The following is a 19434-nucleotide window of genomic DNA, read 5'->3' on the forward strand; positions in this document are numbered from 1 at the left end:
TTTACCCGCCATCACCAAGGGACAATGGTGGTACCTTGCTTATCAGGCTCCTAGGAGCCCAGTAAGTGGAGGGTAGGGAACCGGGCTGGACTCTAAGTCAGAATTTCTTAGAGGAAATGCTGAAAATGTGGCAGGGGTCAGCGGCAGGCAGACACCCTGTGTGAGGGGAGCCTCACTGCTGGGGTTCTGATGGCGGGGGCTCCACTGGCCCCCTACACCTCTCCAGGTGACCCCTCCCCAGATACGCTCCCAGCCAGGGCCTCTAGGCTCAGCCTGCTGCTCTCCCATCTACCTCTCCAGGGGAAGTAGATGCTCGGATGTTGTAGTCTGCGGGAGGAGACTCCAGACGGCTGGCTGAGCTGGCACCCATTCCCTACTTGGGAGCAGCCCTGCCTGTCACTGCGGCCGTGGGAATCGGGCCCTGTGTCCCTCGGGTACCTTCGTGACTGCCTTCAGCTGTCTGTTGCCCTGGTGCACGAGGTCCAGGACGGCGTCCACAGCCCTGGGCGTGTTGAAGTCATCAGCCAACGCAGCCATCACAGTCTCCTTGGTGCTGGCGAGCCTGAGGAAGACGGGGGCGGGGTCACTGCGCCAACAAGGAGTGCGAGGCCCAGTCTGCAGCCCAACAGGCCTGGCCCAGCCCTCAGGAGCACAGGCATCCTCCCCAGGAAGTGCTAGGAACGTGTGGCATGGGGACCCTTCTCAGGTCTGTCTGCAGATCTCTAACAATCTCATATGGAGCAGTTCCAAGTTGTCGTATTCGCCAAGTCAAAGACTCCAGAGTGGAGGGGACCTGTCCACCTGATCTGAGTGCACAGCACGTGAGTGTTTTCATGACTTTTTGTCGTTTTGTGGTACTGGGGTTGACCAGGGAGGTCTACCTCTGAACTCTACCCTGCCCTTTTTTGAAACAGCATCTCACTAAATTACTGAGGCTGGCCTTCAACCTGCTCTCTTCCTGTCTCAGGGTTAGAGGTGTGTGTCACCATGCCCAGCTTCATAAGGATTATGGTGGCCCACACCTGTAATCCCAGAACTTAGGCCGAGACAGGAGGATCGCAGGTCCAAGGCCAGCCTCAGCAAGTTCAGTGAGGTGCTCCATGACGTAGAGAGACCCTACTTAAAGGACTGGAGGGAGCTCAGAGGTAGAAAGCTCCTGGTTCAATCCCCAATACAAAAAAATCAAGGGCGTGAAGTAGCCACATTAAGGCCATGGGTTGCTGATGCAGACCTGGGGGGGCCCTCCTCGGAGTGCGGAGTCGCTGCCTGGTGAGCATGCCTGCCTGGCACTCGAGGCAGGAGGTGCCCGGTGTCTGGGTGTCTCACTGTGTAGAGTGAGTGACAAGCCGGAGCTGTGGTGGTGTGCCCGAGAAACCACGCCTGGCTCCATGGGGCCCACGGGCAGCCCTGGCTCTCCTCAGGGCTCCCCTGACCGGGGGCCGCCTCAGCTGCCGCGCTAGCCCATTTCCGTTGGGGCCTCAGCTTCCCCAGCGCCATTGACACCCCAGAGCCACCTATGAGGGCCGGCAAGGTCACGGGCTTGCCAGGCCACAAGCCCGTCACCCAGCCTCTCAGGATACGGCTGCTGCCAGCTGCCTCTTCCCCTCTAAGGGCCCACGTGAGGCGCCCGGGTGCTTGCTGGCGGCCGGGCACCCAGGCCTGGGCTCACCTCGCCCATAGCAGGTCTTCCCTGACCGGGCCACAGGCCAGCTGCCCCTTCATGTAGGCGCGTGCATCCTCCACAAAAGAGGCCAGCCCCAGCAGGAGGTCCCTGGCCTCCACCATGGTGTTGTCACTGTAGTCGATGGCTAAGGAGAGAGATGTGTCACTGAGGAGGCCCCCGCAGGGTTCGGAAGCCCGTCCTCAGCTGGAGGAACCAGCAGAGAAGAGGCTGCTCCAGTAACCAGGACCACAGAGCCGCCCGAGCGCAAGGCTCCACCCAGGAGAGGCGGCCGCCAGAAAAGTCCCCAGCACTTCCAAGGCAAGGGGAATCACCGCACTGACAAGCGGCTGGGCAGACAGACGGCTGGGGCCAGGAGAGGCTGGCCTGCCCAGCGGCGAAGCTTCCCGCCAGCGTGTCCTCCACGCCCCTTGCAGCAGCCACCACACTACCAAGGGGAGGTGCACCAGGTACCACTGACCTCCCCAAATACTGTCCTTTCCAGCTAAAAATGAGGACACGGTAAGGCGGGCATGATGGTGCATGCCTGTTATCCCAGTACTGGGAGGCTGAGACATGGGCATTGCAAGTTTGAGGCCAGTCCCAGCAGCTTAGCAAGACCCTGTTTCAAAATAAAAGAGAGCTCAGAGGTGGAATGCCCTGGGTACAATCCCCAGTACCACAATTTCAAAAAAATGAGAACACCCTGTGGTCGTCGGGGCCCAGAGGGCGCCGCTGCCCAGCTCACCTGACCTGTAGTTGCTGCGCAGGCAGAAGAGCCGCAGGACATCCGGGGAGAAGGTCTGCAGAAAGTCCTAGGCAGGAGAAGCAAGCGAGCCTGTGACTGCAGCAGAGCGAGTGGGGCCTGCTCCGGCTCTCCCAGAGGTCTCCTTCCCAGTGTGCACTGGGGCCAGGGTCACGGGTCAACGCTGGCGGGGGGGGGGGACCTGCCAGGCGGAGCTCAGGCCATCAGGTGCTCACGCTGCAAGCCCTGAGCTGCTGCAGGCCTGTCACTGCTGGGAGGGGCTCCCAGCACGCTCCAGGGCACATCACATAGTCTCACGTGCACACAAAGCCCCGCAACCAAGGTGAGAGGGCTGCAGTAATGGCAGGATGGAGGGCTGGCATGCCACTGTGACGAGGCCCACCCCGGCCTCCCAGCAGTGAGGATGGGCAGGGTGTCGTTCTACTGGCACTAGAACGTTGGCTAATATTCTTCACACCTGGGGCGACAGCTGGCCCCCAGAAGGGTGGGCCAGCAGCAGATGCCGGCTAGTCAAAATGAAAAATTAAAGGCCGGGCGTGGTGACAAACGCTTGTAATCCCCGCGCTTGGGAGGCAGAGACAGGAGGATCACGCTGGCTTAGGAGACCCTGTTTCCAAATAAAAATGTAAAAACAGGTCTGGGAGTGTAGCCCAGAGGTAGAAGGGCTTCCAGGAACCCCAGTACCACCAAAAAAAAGATAAAAAGAAAAATTAAAATAGCCAAAAAAACTCAACACAGATAAAAAACAAAAGGGAGAAAACACAAAGAAACCCATGGACATTTAAGAGCTGGTTGCTGTTCTGCACCATAAATTAATACAAAAAATGTTCATCTGAGCCCAAGTCTTCCGGTTTAACACTGGCAGACCTGGGAAATGGACATTTTCTTTTTCTTAGGTTTTTTGGTTAGTTTTGTTGCTGTTGTTATGTTTGTACTGAAGATTAAACCAGGAGTTCTACCAAGCTCCTTTTTGTATTTTGAGTCAGGGTCTTGCTAAATTGCCAGGGCTGGCCTCAAGTTTCCGCTCCTCTGTTGTAAGGATTACAGGTGTGCGCCACAGGCCTGGCCTGGCGTTTTCATACACTGTTAGTGGGAACATAAATTACCACTGTTGCTAAATCTCCAGAGGCTGCATCCAAAACACTCCAAATGCGCCCATACCCTGAGGTACAACAATACCTCAAGGCATTCACGCCAAGGGCCAATTTTTAATCTGCCCTCCAGGTCCATGGGGCCCATCCACACCCAACCCAGCCACAGCCAAACACATGGGAGAGAGGAGGTGTCCGCACTGAACACAAAAGACTTGTTTCCTTGTCCTTACACTCTAAACAAGAGAACTATGTCATAGCACTTAACATGGTATTTGGTATTATAAGTACTCTAGAGATTATTTAAAGTGTACAGGGAGCCGGGCATGGTGGCGCACGCTTGTAATCCCTGGGCTCAGGAGGCAGAGACAGGAGGATCGTGCAGGTTTGAAGCCAGCCTCAGCTGGTCTAAGAGACCCTGTTTCCAAATGAAATATAAAATAGGTCTGGGAGTATAGCTCGGAGGTAGAAGGTCCCTGGGTTCTATCCCCAGTACCTCACACATACAAAATAATAATAATAATAATAATAATAATAATAATAATAATAATAGAAGAAGAAGAAGAAGAAGAAGAAGAAGAAGAAGAAGAAGAAGAAGAAGAAGAAGAAGAAGAAGAAGAAAAAAGTGTATAGGGGATATGCATATACTTAGCCATATGTGTGTGTGTGTGTGTGTGTGTGTGTGTGTTACTGGGGATGGATTCCTCAGGGGCATTCTACCTCCAAGCTACACCCCCTGCCCTATTTTTTATTCTTTATTTTGAAACAGGGTCTCATTGAGTTGCAGAGGGCCTCACTAAGTAGCTGAGGCTGGCCGCGAACCATGATCCTCCCATCTTAGCCTCCCGAATGCTGGGATTACAAGCGTGCGCCACCACGCCTGGCGCTCAGCTTTTTAAGGGACTTGAACATCCTTGGGTTTGGGTGTCTGTGGGAGTCCTGGAACCGATCCCTCATGGATACTCAGGGACAGCTCTAGATACACATAGATATTTGGCTGGAGGATATTCACCATGGCATTGTAGACTGTAGGATAAAGGTCTCATATACAAGTCCAGTAAGAGGGAAATAAATCCCCACACATCACTACCACGAGTCACTGCGTGGTCATTAAAAATAATGCCAACTTGGCCATATCTACTAAAACTAAAACACACCATAGGAGAGAATCGCATATGACTTAACTGACCACCGATGGAGATGTTTCAATTAAACTTTACCTATACATTGGACTTGGACATTCAAAAGAATCAAACAGCTCCATGTGGCACATGGGGGCCTTCTCCAGAAGATTCATCATGTGACTAAAGCGAGTGCCAAACAGGGTGAGCACTGTGTGCGGGTAGCAATGAGGACTGCGCTTCCTAGTCCCAGCGCACGCTCAGGCTCCCGAGCGCAGGCAGTCCCTGCTCTAGGAGCACGATCTGTCTGGCAGGCGATGCGCCCTCCACACTTTTTCCTCTGAATCTTTCTACCCTGTGCATCTTTGTCCTGAATGTCCTTTTCAGACTTCTTCAGTAAAACCCACTACTTCTATAACTGGACTAAAACATTAATCTTTGGGGGAGGCCACAGGCACACTATCTCTCTCCAGTGTAAGAAAGAGGGGAAGGGAAAGCTGGGTGTGGTGGCACACACCTGTCATCCCAGTACCTGGGAGGCTGAGACAGGAAGATCATAGGTTCTCGGCCAGCCCCAGCTACTTAGAGAAGCCCTCCACAACTTGGGGAGACCCTGTTTCAAAATAAAGATTAAAAAGAGAAGCCAGGCGTGGTGGCACACGCTTGTAATCTCATCACTCAGGAGGCTGAGACCGGAGGATCGTGGTTCGCGAACAGCCTCAGCTACTTAGTGAGGCCCTCAGCAACACAGTGAGACCCTGTTTCAAAATAAAGAATAAAAGATAAGGCAGGTGGTGTAGCTCAGAGGTCAAATGCCCCTGGGTTCCATCCCCAGACCCACAAAAAAAAAAAAGAAAAGAAAAAATATAGAAGGGAGTCAGAGCAAGCCTGCCCGCAGAGGGGCAAGTGGCTGAGTCTTTGGATGGTGGCACCCTGGTGGCTCTTTATTTATTTTGCAATTAAAATTAAATTTGAGATGAGCACGGTGGGCACACGCTTGTAATCCCCGCGCTTGGGAGGCTGAGACAGGAGGATCGCAGGTTAGTGGCCAACCCCAGCAACTTAGCATGTCCTGCCATGACTTAATAAGACCCTGTTTCATAATAAAATATAATAGGGCCGGGGTATAACTCAGAAGTAGAATGTCCCTCTTCTGGTTCAATCCCCAGCACTAAGAATAAATAAATAAATAAATAAATAAATAAGTACTAATAAACTTGGCTTTCATGATGGCCCAGACAGGCGGATCCCAGTCAAGCCTCCTGATGGCGTTGGCATGCCTGTCCCGCCTCATGGGGGTCCATGGCCCTTGTCACCACCACCAGGAGGCCCGGCACCTTGGTCAGACAACAGCCAGCTCTGAGCCTGCAGGCCAGCAGGATCACCAGGCAGACAAGCCCAAGTCACAGGGGCAGGCGGGGCCAGGCGAGCTCAAGCTCATGAAGGCCAGGAAGGGAGCGGCCGCTCTGGTGGGGCGGCAGGAGAAAGGCGAGCTCCACCCCGGAAGAGGGAGGCTGCACCTCTGCGCACAGGGAGCAGGCGGTAAGGTCTCACAAGCCTTGAAGCCAGGGCGGCTGGGGATGCTCCAGGCACCTTAATGGTGACGTAGTTCTTCAGTGATTTGGACATCTTCTCTTCCTTGCCTTTCACATGCAGATGCCCTGAAACAAAAGCAAGGAAGCTTGTGCGTCTGCTCTGAGCTGGGTGCGGGCATCCTGCCTACTGGCCCAGCCTCTGTCCTGGTGAGGACAGAGAAACTCCATCGCGGTGTAATCAGGGCTTTTCTATCAAAGGAGGAGCTTGACTTGGCTCCCTGCTGTAAAGCTGCCATCCTGTAACCTCTTCTGCACTTATATCCTTTCCTGTCAGTTTCAGCTCCTGAGTATGGCAAGCGCCAGCCCCTCCCCGGCACCGCCGAGGGCCATGGTGTGAAGAGTGTGTGGCTCCGCTCCCAACGTGAGCGCAGCACAGGGCCTCATGTGCAGAGGAACCCAGCATTTCCACTGTATTGTCCCTGCCTGCCTAACTTACTGGTACCAGGATCCCTTTTTCCAAAAACGAAACTGTCTTACGGGGCACTTCCAAACACGTCTTTTCTTACAACACCACGGCAAATGAATTCTAACAACAGCCCGTGCCACTGCGGGTGTCTGTGCCAATGTAAGCGGGCCAAATCCTCAGACACGACCACACTGTTCTGCAGCTTTGGGGGCGCTCAGGCCACTGTGTCCACGTGGGTGGCCAGATTAACACAGCCACTGAAAGCCTTGCCCAGTTGCATATGTACGGTGGACCAGGGTGCTGGTTCTGGGCACCCTCACCTCATCGGGACCCCCAGTGTCTGAGCGTCGGCCGTGAAGGCCGCCTTTCTGATGCTAGATCCATAATTCCCTGAAGGTTAGACCATGTTGAGTGGTGTTTTGAAGCTCGCCCACTCGAGCAAGCCGGCCGGTGGGCTGCAGGGCCCATGCAGGGGTCCCCTGCAGCTTCCAGGCAGGCCCATGGTAAGTCTCCAGGCCTGCCCCAGGGACACATGACCCAAGCTCCAGGATCACTGTGGAGTGCCCGGCAGGGAGGCTTCTCTGCACATGAGATCGAGCGCAGTGCGCCTCTCCAGCGGCACGAGCGCCCCTGAGGTGCCCGTGGCCGTCTTCCTGTCCAGGGCTCTGTCCAGAGGCAGCAGTGATGCGGACTCTGGGCACTACTGAGTTCAGGGAGTGATGGGGTTTCGAGAATACAGCTGTGAAGTCTGCAGAGTGCAGCCAGCTCTGCTTACTCCTGCCCACTTAAACGCTCTGCATTAATGAGCTGCCCCAGATGCGTGGACACCAGCCAGGCAGGCACGGCCCCGTGCGGCATGACTCCCAGGAGCCAGGCAAGGCGCACGTGGAGCGGGAACGCCGTGCAGGCGCCCCATCGGCTCCCTTCCACACAGGACCCCAGGCCTGCTGCAGCCGGGAACACTGGCGTCCACGCACGCGTCAGCTCTATATTCAAGGACACACTGAAATGGTCTTTGCTGACCTCCTGTTCTGCAGATATCGGTGTCGCTTCCCTAAGCCTGCCACTAGCCAAACTCTCACGACCCATGTCTCAAATACCGGAGACTGTCCATTCCGAGAGGGCAATAAGCCCATCCCAGCCCGTGACCTTTATCAAGACTTGAACATATGAAGCCTTTGTGCATCCGAGTGAATTCCAAAACTGCTGTGCTGAGTAAGGCTATCTCAACACCGCGTCTGCTCGAGGACAGCGCGGCTGTTAATCAGCTGGTTTTTAAGTGTCATTAGATGAGAACTGGTTGAGTCTGATGACAATAGGGCTCAAGGTAGCATATTCATAACCAGTACATGGTGCTTTTGAAGTGCTATCTTAATGGTTTTATTAGAAATAAACTTATGTAAAACAGCATTATAAAACATTTTCCACATTCAAGTCAGACCAAAGAGGTATACTTATTATTCCAGTCCAAGAAAGCGCACACCCAAATGACTAAATCCCCAAAATCATTTCAGACAAATCTGCCTCTTGACCTATTAGTTGATCCTGTATTTCCAAATGTCGGTGCTTCACCCAGAAGACAGAATAGACACAATCAAAACAGAACAAATTAGCTTCAAGTCCTTACCAGAATGTAGGAAATAATTTCCCCACTGCTCACACTGGTGGAAGACCTCACTCTGGGCGATCTCGTTTTCATGGTGCGGGAAAGCCAAGTCCCTCCCGCCTGAGTGGATATCCAGTTGACTTCCAAACGCCACGCTGCAAGACAGCGGCAGAGCGCTCAGTCAGCTCAGCACCACCATTCTCCAAGCTGCATCGCACTCAGTCCTCTAGCCTTTTTCACGCCATGAATATGTGAATCCCAATTTTAAGTCAATTTGCATGATAACTCAAATGATTTAACGGAGACTGATCCTATTTTTACTTAATCATAAAATCCCTAATTCATAGCTTTTCACCCGTGTGAAGAGACTTAATTCTCTTTGCTCCAGCAACATATGGTTTAAAAAAGAAAACTTATGAAATTACCATTTCTTACTCTCAATAGGTAGAGTTGAGTGATTTTTCCAACTTCAACAAGAGCCAGAACTAAAAAAATCAGGAGAATTTTTCATTTGGCTGCTGGAAATTTAACTGTGTAGCCATGTGTGGGAGCAAGTACTGTTAACCCAGTATTGGGAGGCTGAGACAGGAGGCTCTCAGATTCAAAACCAGCCTCCGCAACTTAGCAAGATCTTGTTTCCAAATAAAAAATAAAATAGGGCTGGGACAAAGCTCAGAGGTAGAACGCCTCTGTTCAATCCCCAGCACCTCAAAAAAAAAAAAAAAAAAAAGAAGAAGAAGAAGAAGAAGAAGAAGAAGAAGAAGAAGAAGAAGAAGAAGAAGGAAGACAAGCTAACTATTCACTGGCCACAGCAAGGTGACAGGACTCCCAGCAGCAGCCTTAGCTCCGCCATCTCTGCCGCACCTCTGAGACGGAAAGCTGTGATCTGCAAAGCTACACATTGAAAGTAGGAGCTGGTGGGGAAAGCAAGGCTGGGCGCCCCCACCCGAGCCCAGTCACCACGTAACTGTGGAACCTGCAGGCGCGGGCTCATGCGGACTGGGGTGCAGAGGCTTGAGGGTGTTCTTAAAAGGGTTAGCTTTCAAAGGGGCCTCGGCCTGGCTCGGGAGACCAGCCACCCCAGAGGAGGCACCTGCAAGCTGTGGTGTGCAGACAGGGCTGAAGCTGCAGACAGCAGCGTTGGCTTTTCTTCCTTCTTCCTTCTTTCGTTTTGTTTGTTTCTGTTACAGGGGCATTCTGCCTCTGAACTATACCACACCAGCCCTTTTTAAATTTTCAAACAGGGCCTCACTTGTTGAGGTTGGCCTTGAAGGTGCAATCCTCCTGTCTCAGCCTCCCAAGCACTAGGATTACAGGCGTGTGCCACCACCCAGGGCTGGGTGCAGCCTGGTCCAGGGCGAGATGACGCGCCTGGCTGTGGTCCTTTCTCTCCTCGCGCTGTCACACTGCGTGTCTGCCCACACCGCCCACTCTGTGGGCTGGCCCAGGCCACTCTGGCTTGGTAACACCCGCAGCCCTGCTGACGTGGCAAACGACGGCTTTGGCACCAAGCATGAAGCCCAGGAGCAGTCCAGGGCCCTTACCTGGCCATGGCGGAGCACTCGATGTGCCAGCCGGGCCTCCCATTGCCCCAGGGCGAGGCCCAGAACACCTCCTGGGGCTTGGCAGCCTTCCACAGGGCGAAGTCGCTGGTGTGCCGCTTGTCGGAGTCACCTGCCAGCAACAAAGGCCCGTCAGCAGGAGGGCCGGGGACCGACCCTCACAGCCCAGTCACTCCGCACTGCCACCTGCAACACGCAAGATGAGGCTGGAGGGGTGGGGCCCCGAGCGGCCAGCCAGGACCTCTAACGCCAGGCGGAGCGTTCTGGGGCACCTGCAAGCTGTTCCCGCATCCGCCTTTGAGAAAGCCACATTGATCAGGAACTAAGTGTCCAACTGAGAAATGCTTTTCAAAGGCAGGAACGACTCTATAGAGTGAAAAGGAAATTACCAAGAGCATCAATCCCAGTTGTTAGATGTAAAACGGCCCCTGAGGAGCTCATTTCCTACACTTGAGTCATGAGGGTCGGAATCCCAGCCGTTCAGATGAATCCATCATAACGAGGGCGCTGCCCACGTTGACACCTAGGTTGGTGGGTGGTAGCCTAGTTTGGCAGGTGTGGCGGGAGGAATCCCTGGGGTGCGGCTTGGCCGTGGGGATTATATATGCTTCCTCCTCCCCTGCTGGGTGTTTGTTTTTGTCTTTACAGTACTGGGGGTGGAACCCAGGGGCATTCTACTTCCGAGCTACACCCCAGTCCTATTTTTTAGTCTTTTTATTTTTTGAAACAGGGTCTCACTGAGTTGCAAAGAACCTTGCAAAGTAGCTGAGGCTGGCTGCGAACCATGATCCTCTGGTCTCTGCCTCCCCAATGCTGGGATTACAAGGGTGCGCTGCCAGGCCCGGCCCAGCATTTTTTAAAGTAGAAAGAGTGTTAGAATACAGCAGCACATGCATACGTGTTTCACATGCAAAGGAAGCCCTGAAGACCACAGAGTGGACGGTGCCGCTCCAGGCGGAGCAGACGTGGCAGGAGATGCTGCCCTTTCTCTTGGAACTCCATGTCCGCTAGTTTTGTTTTGTTTTTTGGTGGTACTGGGGATGGAACCCTTCTACCCCCGGGCTACACTCCCAAACCTATTTTATATTTTATTTGGAAACAGGGTCTCTTAAACCAGAGTGGCTGGCTTCAAACCTAAACAATCCTCCTGTCTCCGCCTCCCAAGCTTGGGGATTACAAGCATGCATCACCATGCCCAGCCACAAGTTTTATCTCTTAAGTTTTAAGTTTTATCCTTAAATTTTATCTTTAGCTGAGATCACCACGTCTGGGTGAGTCGGGCCCCAGTGCAGGCCTCACCAGGTTCAGGCCAGCCGGCACCCACCTGGCTCTCCGGCTGGCGCAGGTGTCACACCGATCAGTCTGCCATACTTGTCTCCTCTGGACTTCAGATCGAAGTAGACATTGCCTGTTTCATAAAGAGAGCAGGGCCTGTCGCTTGCGGTCTGAATGTGCGCCACCAGTACGAGTTTAACCGTGCGCGAACAGCCGAGCTCAAGCACGGAAGGTGGCACCTGGGTTTCCTTTGGCCTCTTTTGCTGTATTTTTAAACCAGAATTTAAAAACAATACTACGTTAAAAAAAGTATGATTTGGGCACAACATGAAGATTCAGGTGTGAAAGTAAAAACATAAATCTAAGTTCTTTACAAACTGGTAAGGCATAAGTTATTTTGAATCAGAAAAAAGGAACATTACTATTGACGCTCACTCAGCTCTTGGCTCCAGCACTTGCCAATGAGCAAAGACACACTATGCTTTAACCAGGCAGTTCGTAAGATCACCTTTCCTCTCGAACCAAAAGCAGCATCTGGTGGGCACAGTGGCACATGCCTGTAACCCCAGTACTTGGGAGGCTGATAAAGGAGGATCACAGGTTTGAGATCAGCCTCCGCAACTTAGTGAGACCCTGTCTCAAAATAAGAAAGATGAAAAGGACCAGGGCTATAGCTCACTGTGAGGGCATCTGTGCAGTGTCCAATCCCCAGTACCAAAATGAAATGAAGTGAAATAGGACTGGTGTGTGTGTGTGTGTCTAACTGGAGATGGCACTCAGGGCTTTTCCTTCTTTCTACTTCTGAGCTCTACCCCCAGCCCTAATTTTATTCATTTTGAAACAGGGTCTCGCTATGTTGCAGAGGGCCTCACTCAGTAGCTGAGGCTGGCCGCGAACCTGTGATCCTCCTGTCTCAGCCGCCCAGGTACTGGGATTACAAGCGTGCGCCTCCACGCCGGCTCACACTGTTCTTTACCCGAGATGTCTACGACCACCCACTCTTTCAAAGTGAGGGTCTACAGCGGCTTCCTCAGGACCACCGCAGGCAGGGCCAGTGCTGGCCACTCCAAAGCTAAGGCACCAGGAAGCGCTGGGCAGGATGGGGGTGCTCCACCGGCTGCTGAGCGCCCCCTGCAGGAAGGGGGCCTCTCCCTGGACTGCAAAGGGCCACAGATCTGCACCAGACCCGCACCCATAGCTGGAGTCCACAAGAGGGTGCAAGTTTCACCTTTACAGATTTTGCATGCATGCATGCATTCATTCATTTATTACTTTTCAGTACTGGGGGTGGAACCCAGGGGCATTCTACCTCCGAGCTACACCCCCAGCCCTATTTTTTTTATTTTTGAAACAGAGTCTCACTGAGTTGCAGAGGGCCTAAGTAGCTGAGGCTGTCGACAAACAGCGATCCTCCGGTCTGCGCCTCCCAAATGCTGGGATTACAAGCGTGCGCCACCACGCCAGGCTCAGATTTTTCATTTTTAATCAACATGTTCTTTTTACTAGAGTAGTTACAAATTCATGCCTGGGCTGTGCTACTGGGGACGCTGGTCTTGAAAATGGGTTGCTTTAAGGCCATGGAAGTTTTGAGTGTGAACGGTAGGAGCAGCTCCTGAGTGCCACACCAAGTCCCAGCTCACAGGGACACAGCGGTGCTGGAGGGAGGGAAGGGGCAGAGGGGCGTGGGAAAACACGACCAGGTGGCCCGGCAGCCCCGCCCCCGGCGTCCCCTGCTGCTGAGCCAGCCACTACCCCTCGCAGAGGGTACAAGACACACTCAGCTGGCTGTGCAGAGAGAACTGGGAACACTAACTTTCCTTAGACAGAAGAACCTCCTCCCTGACCTTTGCCGATATCACCAATTTGCTCACAAATTCCTTTCACAGATAGTTCAAAGACTGATTTACAGCCAAGCCCCTGTGTCCCAGGTGCCGCGCTCTGAGTGAATGCATGTATATGTTGAATTGATTATTCTGACACCATCACTAAATGTACACAGGGATGGACCAGCGGTGCTCCTTCCCCGATCCCAGGGCAGGGAGCCCAGCCACCTTCCAACTCCCACACGCTGGCTTCCTGAAACCTAGCACGGTTGCAGCCTCATCCGAGGTGCTGAGAGCGGGGGACTCTGTGCGCCCCGGAGCGGGATCTTGGTCACCACCAAAGCCCTTACACGACTTTCCTGGAGAAGACACCTAAACACACCAAGCAGAGCTGGTATGCAGCGCTGTACACCCACTGTATGCACACGTGCAAAGGCCAGTCCCTCCTGCCACACTCTGTCCTGGGGCACCCATGGAGGAAGGGTGTACACAGCCCGATGAGCCCTGGGTCCAGGGCCCAGGGTCGGGCTTTAGACATTGCATCTTGGTGCAGTGAGCACCTCGATACCTGCAAGTCCTCAGTCCTAGACTGCTCCTCTACTGCACTATTCAGTGAAAGCAAAGGGTTTTGTTTTTTGAGGTTTTTTGGTACTGGAAATCGAACCCAGTGGCATTCTACCACTGAGCTACACCCCCAGCCTGATTTGATTTTTTGTTTTGAAACAGAGTCTCACTAGGTTGTTACATCTCAATATACTGCTGAGGCTGTCCTCAAATCTACCATCCTCCAGTCTCAGCCTCGCAAGTACTAGGACTACAGGCATGTGCCACCATGCCCAGCAAAGCTTTTTTGTGGTCTGAGAACTTACAATCCAGACCAGGGCAGAAGCAGCTCCCGAGGGGTGCAGCACAGACAGCCAAGGTGAGGAGGAGGCTTGCCCTGAGCGACAGGTGTGTGATGGGAACAGCGTGGGGGCCGTGAGTCACTAGGGAGGCGTTCTGGGCCTTAGACACTGGAAAGGGCAGCCTGCGTCCCAGGAACAGCCAAACACAAGATGCTGGCACCTAACCAAGGGAAGCACCTCTGGGACCACGTGAACCAGACCCAGGAGGCGCTACGAGATGACCGATCAAGAGTCTATTGAAAAGGTCCATAGGAGTAGCCGGGCGTGGTGGCACAAGCTTGTAATCCCCACACTTGGGAGGCTGAGACAGGAGGATCACATGGGTTCGAAGCCAGCCTCAGCTACTGAGTGAGGCTCTCAGCAACTTAGACCCTGTTTCCAAATAAAATATAAAATAGCTCTGGGAGTGTAGCCCGGAGGTAGAAAGCCCCTGGGTTCCACCTCCCACACCACAAAAGAAAAGAAAAGAAAAGAAAAGAAAAGAAAAGAAAAGAAAAGAAAAGAAGAAGTCCACAGGAGCCAGGCGTGGTGGTGCTGTACACCTGTGACCCCAGTACCTGGAAGGCTGAGACAGGAGGATCACATTTCCAGGCCAGCCTCAGCAACTGTGTGAGACCTCAGCAACTTAGACTCTATTTCAAAATCAAAAATAAAATAGGGGTGCGGTGTAGCTCAGAGGTAGAATGCCCCTGGGTTCAGAATGTCCCTGGGAGCCGGGCATGGTGGCGCACGCTTGTAATCCCAGCATTCGGGAGGCTGAGACCGGAGGATCACGGTTCGTGGACAGCCTCAGCTACTACTTAGTGAGGTCCTCTGCAACTTAGTGAGGTCCTCTGCAAAATAAAGAATAAAAAAAATAGGGCAGGGGGTGTAGCTTAGAGGTCGAATGCCGCTGAGTTCCATCCCCAGACCTGCAAAAAAAAAAAAAGAAAAACAAAGAAAAGAATGCCCCTGGGTTCAGAACCAAAAAAATTTAAATTAAAAAACCAGGAAAAATCTGGGCAGCTGTGGTGGAATAAAGAGACTAAAGGGTTATCACCACACAGCACGAGTGCCTTGAGCTGACGGCAGTGGGGACGGAAGGCTCCGGGGAGGGCTCACTCCTCCAGGCCTCAGGACGGTGCTGGATGCTTCGTTCCGAGATGCGCACTGAGGTGTCAAGGAGAATCTTGCTTTTGGGGCCCACTGACAAAGACATGGCCACAGAGCCAAGCAGCCCAGGGCTGCACCCCACCACGGAGGGCACGTCTCCAGAGGCCTCCAGCTTCAATCAGGAAAATGTCTACACAAAGCTGAGAGGCCGTGGGCCACACCTGCCTGCTTCCTAGACCACAGCTGTACAAAAGGCGCTCACAGGTGCTCCTCTCCCCAGGACTGGGGGAGTCTTTAGAAAGAACGGGTTGATGGTGCACGGCCGAGGCAGGAGGATCGCAGGTTCCAGACCCACCTCAGCAATTTAGCGAGACCCTGTTTCAATATAAAACAATTAAGAAAAAAAAATCTGAGAGGTAGAGCATTCCTGAATTCAATCCCCAGTACGACAGAAAGAAAGAAAGAAAGAAAGAAAGAAAGAAAGAAAGAAAGAAAGAAAGAAAGAAAGAAAGAAAGAACTCAGCCAGGCATGATGGCACACACCTGTAAAACTAGTATTTGGGAGGCTGAGACAGGAGAGTCGCAGGTTCAAGGACAGTCTCAGGAACTTAGCAAAACCCTATTTCAAAAAATATAAAATATATACAGAGATACCAGGCGTGGTGGCACACTTCTGTCATCCCAGCATTTGGGAGACTGAGACCGGAGGATCGCAATTCGCCGCCAGCCTCAGCTACTTAGTGAGGCCCTTTGCAACTCAGTGAGACCCTGTTTCAAAATAAAGAATACAAAATAGTGCTGGAGGTGTAGCTCAGAGCTAGAATGCCCCTGGGTTCCAGCCCCAGTACCACAAACAGAAGGAGGGGAGGGAGAAGGAGGAGGAGAAGACGATGGCGGCGGTGACAACTGACTCAACCGTTTGCAGAGACACCACAGGTAGGAAGCAGAACCTTTTCTGCAGGAATCACATCAAGACAGAAGTAGAACCTCGGCATGCCCGACATCTTAGCCCTGTCCCATCAAAATCCCAGGGGCCTCACCCAGGGGGCAGTTGGATAATGCCAGCCCTACCTTTTGCTGTTGGATAGGCATGCCCATGAGCAATTATTCCTTCAATGAAAGCAATTATCTGAGGGATGTTCTCAGTTACTCTCATGTACACCGTGGGCGGGAGGACCTGGAAGAGAGGGGAGACATGTCCATATTCCCAACATTCAGGGTGACAGTCTACAGCCACCGCGAGTCATGGTGCCATGATCGCCCCCGTGTAAGCCTGGCTGGTTTATCCTGCGTGCTTTCCCAGCAGACAGACAGACAGACGCAGCCATCAGAGGTGGGACATGGAGCTTTACAACCAGACCTGGTTCTGGGAGCGTGCCTGACACTTTGATATCCGCCTGCCATAAGCCAGGGGCATTCCTGCCAGGACAGTCCCTTCTGTCCTAACCCACACATTTGCCCTCCTCCTGACCCAAACTGCAGGGGCCCAGCTTCTGCTGCCCACGCACCGGTTCTGGCTGGCGGTGCGATCCTGGACCCATCTGCCCCTTGCCTCAGCCTCACACGGGGACTACTTGTTCTGGAACACACAGGCCAGCCCGGCACCCTCTCCTCGAAGCCAGAGAAGCCAGCCACACACATTACCTTCAGGGCTGCCATGTCTTGCTTAAAATCTTCTTCATAAAGCCTGGCAAGAGAAGAGGGCGACACGTTCATCTGCAGAGACAAGATGAGCACTTAGCACGGACTCCACACACAGGCACAGCCACCATGCCCAGCTGGACGCCCTTCTCCACAGACGCCACAGAGGGAGGAAGGGAGGGAGGGAGGGAGGGAGGCAGAGCCCTTCAGAAAGGTGCTCAGCTACTCAAAAGGCTCACTGGCCTTGTTCTCTGGTTAAAGGGAAGAAAAGGAGTAAATAATATCGTGATTCCAGCCGGGTATGGTGGCACATGTCTGCAACCCCAGTACTTGGGAAGCTGAGACAGGAGGATCACAGATCCAAGGTCAGCTTCAGCATTTAGCAAGGTCCTCAACAACTTAGTGAGACCCTGTTTTAAAATAAAAAGCAAATAGGGCCACAGGTAGCTCAGGGGAGAACACCCCAGGGCTCACTCCCTAGTACTAAAAAGCAAAACAGAAAAATGATGTCATGATTCCCACCATGTAAAAATCACACAAAATAATTTTTCTTTTTTTTTCCTGGCACTAGGAATTGAACTCAGGAGTGTTCTGCCTCTGAGCTACACTCTCAGTGCTATTTTTTGTTTGTTATTGTAAAACAGGGTCTCCTGAAGTTAGGAATCGGCTTTGAACTTGTGAGCCTCCTGTCTCAGCCTCCCAAGTACTATGATTATAGGTGTGTGCAACCATATTTGGCTCCAAAAATTCACTTTGATAAAACCAATCTACGTCTACATGACAACAAGAAACTTGAGTGCCTATCTCTTTTCTCTTTTTGCTGTCTGGAGTTAAAGCCTGTTACATGTTTACAAGCACTCACCACTGGGCCACATCACCAGCCCCTGAGTTCCCATCTTATCTCTTAACCCTCAAGAGGAGAAAAAACAAAGATCAAAAATACACTGAAGCAAGCCGGGCACGCTTGTCATCCCAGCACTCGGCAGGCTGAGACCGGAGGATCACGGTTTGCGGACAGCCTCAGCTACTAGTGAGGCCCTCTGCAACTCAGTGAGACTCTGTTTCAAAACTAAAGAATAAAAAAAAAGGCAGGAGGTGTAGCTTGGAGGTTGAATGTTCCTGGGTTCCATCCCCAGACCAGTGAAAGAAAGAAAGAAAGAAAGAAAGAAAGAAAGAAAGAAAGAAAGAAAGAAAGAAAGAAAGAAAGAAAGGAAGAGTAGGGCTGAAGATGTAGCTCAGAGGTAGAATGCCCCTGGGTTCCACCCCCAGTACCCCCCCCACACACACACCACTGAAGAGGGAATGTCTAAGGACACAGTTTGCAAGTGCTTGATGGGACCGGGAGGGGCGGGCCCCAAGCAGGACGTGGGATGCTGAAAGCCCGTGCGCACGGGGCCAGGGACCACGGCTCCTGTCAGGCTTCTGCACCCCGGGAACAGAAGTGTGAGGCGCAGGCAGAGGCTGAAGCAGCGGCCCCCGCGTCACTTGGTGCAGGTGGTCACGGGCCACCCACACCCGCTGGCAGTCACACGGAACACCTACTGTGTGCCGGCTCCCGGCCAGCTCCACACGTGCCCCGGAAACAGGGCTCCCATTTCATGGGTGAAGAACTGCGCCAGGAAGTAAGAATCGTTTTCAAGCTTTTCAGTGCTACATCCAGGGCCGGCGGCCACTCTCGTCACCTGGGGCCTGCGTCCCTCCCGGCCAGGGCTCTGAACAGCAGGTACCATGACCGGCCAGTGCTCACTGAGGAAAGACAGCTGCCCTGGGTCCTCTTAGTGCCGTGGACTCGGGCAAGTCAATAACACCTCTCAGCCTGTGGTTTCTCCGCGACGTGGAGATAATTCCACTCAATAACCCCTTAAACCAGCCAGAGATGCCACATGCTCATGGTAGACAGCTGTTAATGGAAAACACACTAATATTGCTTTTTTAAAACTTTTTTTTTTTTTTTAGTTACTGGGAATGAAACCCAGGGACATTCTACCTCTGAGCTACATCCCCAGCCCCATTTTTTTATTCTTTATTTTGAAACAGGGTCTCACTGAGTTGCAGAAGGCCTCACTAAGTATCTGAGGCTGTCCACAAAGCGCAGTCCTCCTGTCTCAGCCTCCCAAATGCTGGGATTACAAGAGTGTGCCACCATGCCCAGCCTAATACTGCTCTCAAAGAGATCGAATACAGCTTGGCGTGGTGGCTCACACCTGTAATCCCAGTACTTTGGGAGGCTGAAACAGGAGGATCGCAGGTTCAAGGACAACATCAGCAAGTAGTGAGACTCTCATTGACCTAGCAAGACATTGTTTAAAGATAAACATTTTAAAAAACAGGGCTAGCCAGGCGTGGTGGCGCGCGCTTGTAATCCCAGCATTCGGGAGGCTGAGACCAGAGGATCGCGGTTCTTGGACAGCCTCAGCTACTTAGTGAGGCCCTCTGCAACTTAGTGAGACCCAGTTTCAAATTAAAGAATAAAAAAAACTAGGGCAGGGGGTATAGCTTGGAGGTCAAATGCTCCTAGGTTCCATCCCCAGCCCCGCAAAAAAATAAATAAATAAATAATAATAAAAAATTTAAAAAAACAGGGGTATATGTGTACCTTGGAGGTAGAATTCCTGAGTTCAATCCCCAGTACGAGAGAGAGAGAGAGAGAGAGAAAACAGAGCATCCAGGGCAATGCACAGCTCCTCCCCTTGGTAAGAGTTTCGTGGCAAAAATAGAACTCTTAGTAAAGAGTCCAGCACCCTCCTGCCACTTGCAAGTTTTAATGCTGTGAAATCCTGGACCCAAAGTTCTGCAGGTTACTTTTCTTTAGCTATGTCTACATTTATTTTTCTGTATAGACAGTTTATTCTCAGGAGATGCAAAGGACACAGAGGGCCCCACACTTGACT

General features: G+C 52.4%; 1 protein-coding gene across 1 annotated transcript in view; it reads right to left on the minus strand.

Moving 5' to 3' along the window:
* CARS2 (cysteinyl-tRNA synthetase 2, mitochondrial) overlaps window positions 1–19434 on the minus strand; it is a gene marked incomplete at both ends in the record, with an annotated part of 30696 nt that overhangs the window by 1890 nt on the left and 9372 nt on the right. Inside the window, 9 exons of the mRNA XM_080689086.1 lie at window positions 439–562; window positions 1670–1808; window positions 2409–2475; window positions 6232–6299; window positions 8267–8400; window positions 9790–9919; window positions 11132–11215; window positions 15974–16079; window positions 16547–16618. Of these exons, the coding sequence (XP_080545212.1) occupies window positions 439–562; window positions 1670–1808; window positions 2409–2475; window positions 6232–6299; window positions 8267–8400; window positions 9790–9919; window positions 11132–11215; window positions 15974–16079; window positions 16547–16618 (924 nt within the window). The remainder of the gene's footprint in view (window positions 1–438; window positions 563–1669; window positions 1809–2408; window positions 2476–6231; window positions 6300–8266; window positions 8401–9789; window positions 9920–11131; window positions 11216–15973; window positions 16080–16546; window positions 16619–19434) is intronic.

The sequence above is a fragment of the Muscardinus avellanarius genome (assembly GCF_963383645.1).
Source record: "Muscardinus avellanarius genome assembly, chromosome: 2".
Lineage (NCBI taxonomy): Eukaryota > Metazoa > Chordata > Mammalia > Rodentia > Gliridae > Muscardinus > Muscardinus avellanarius.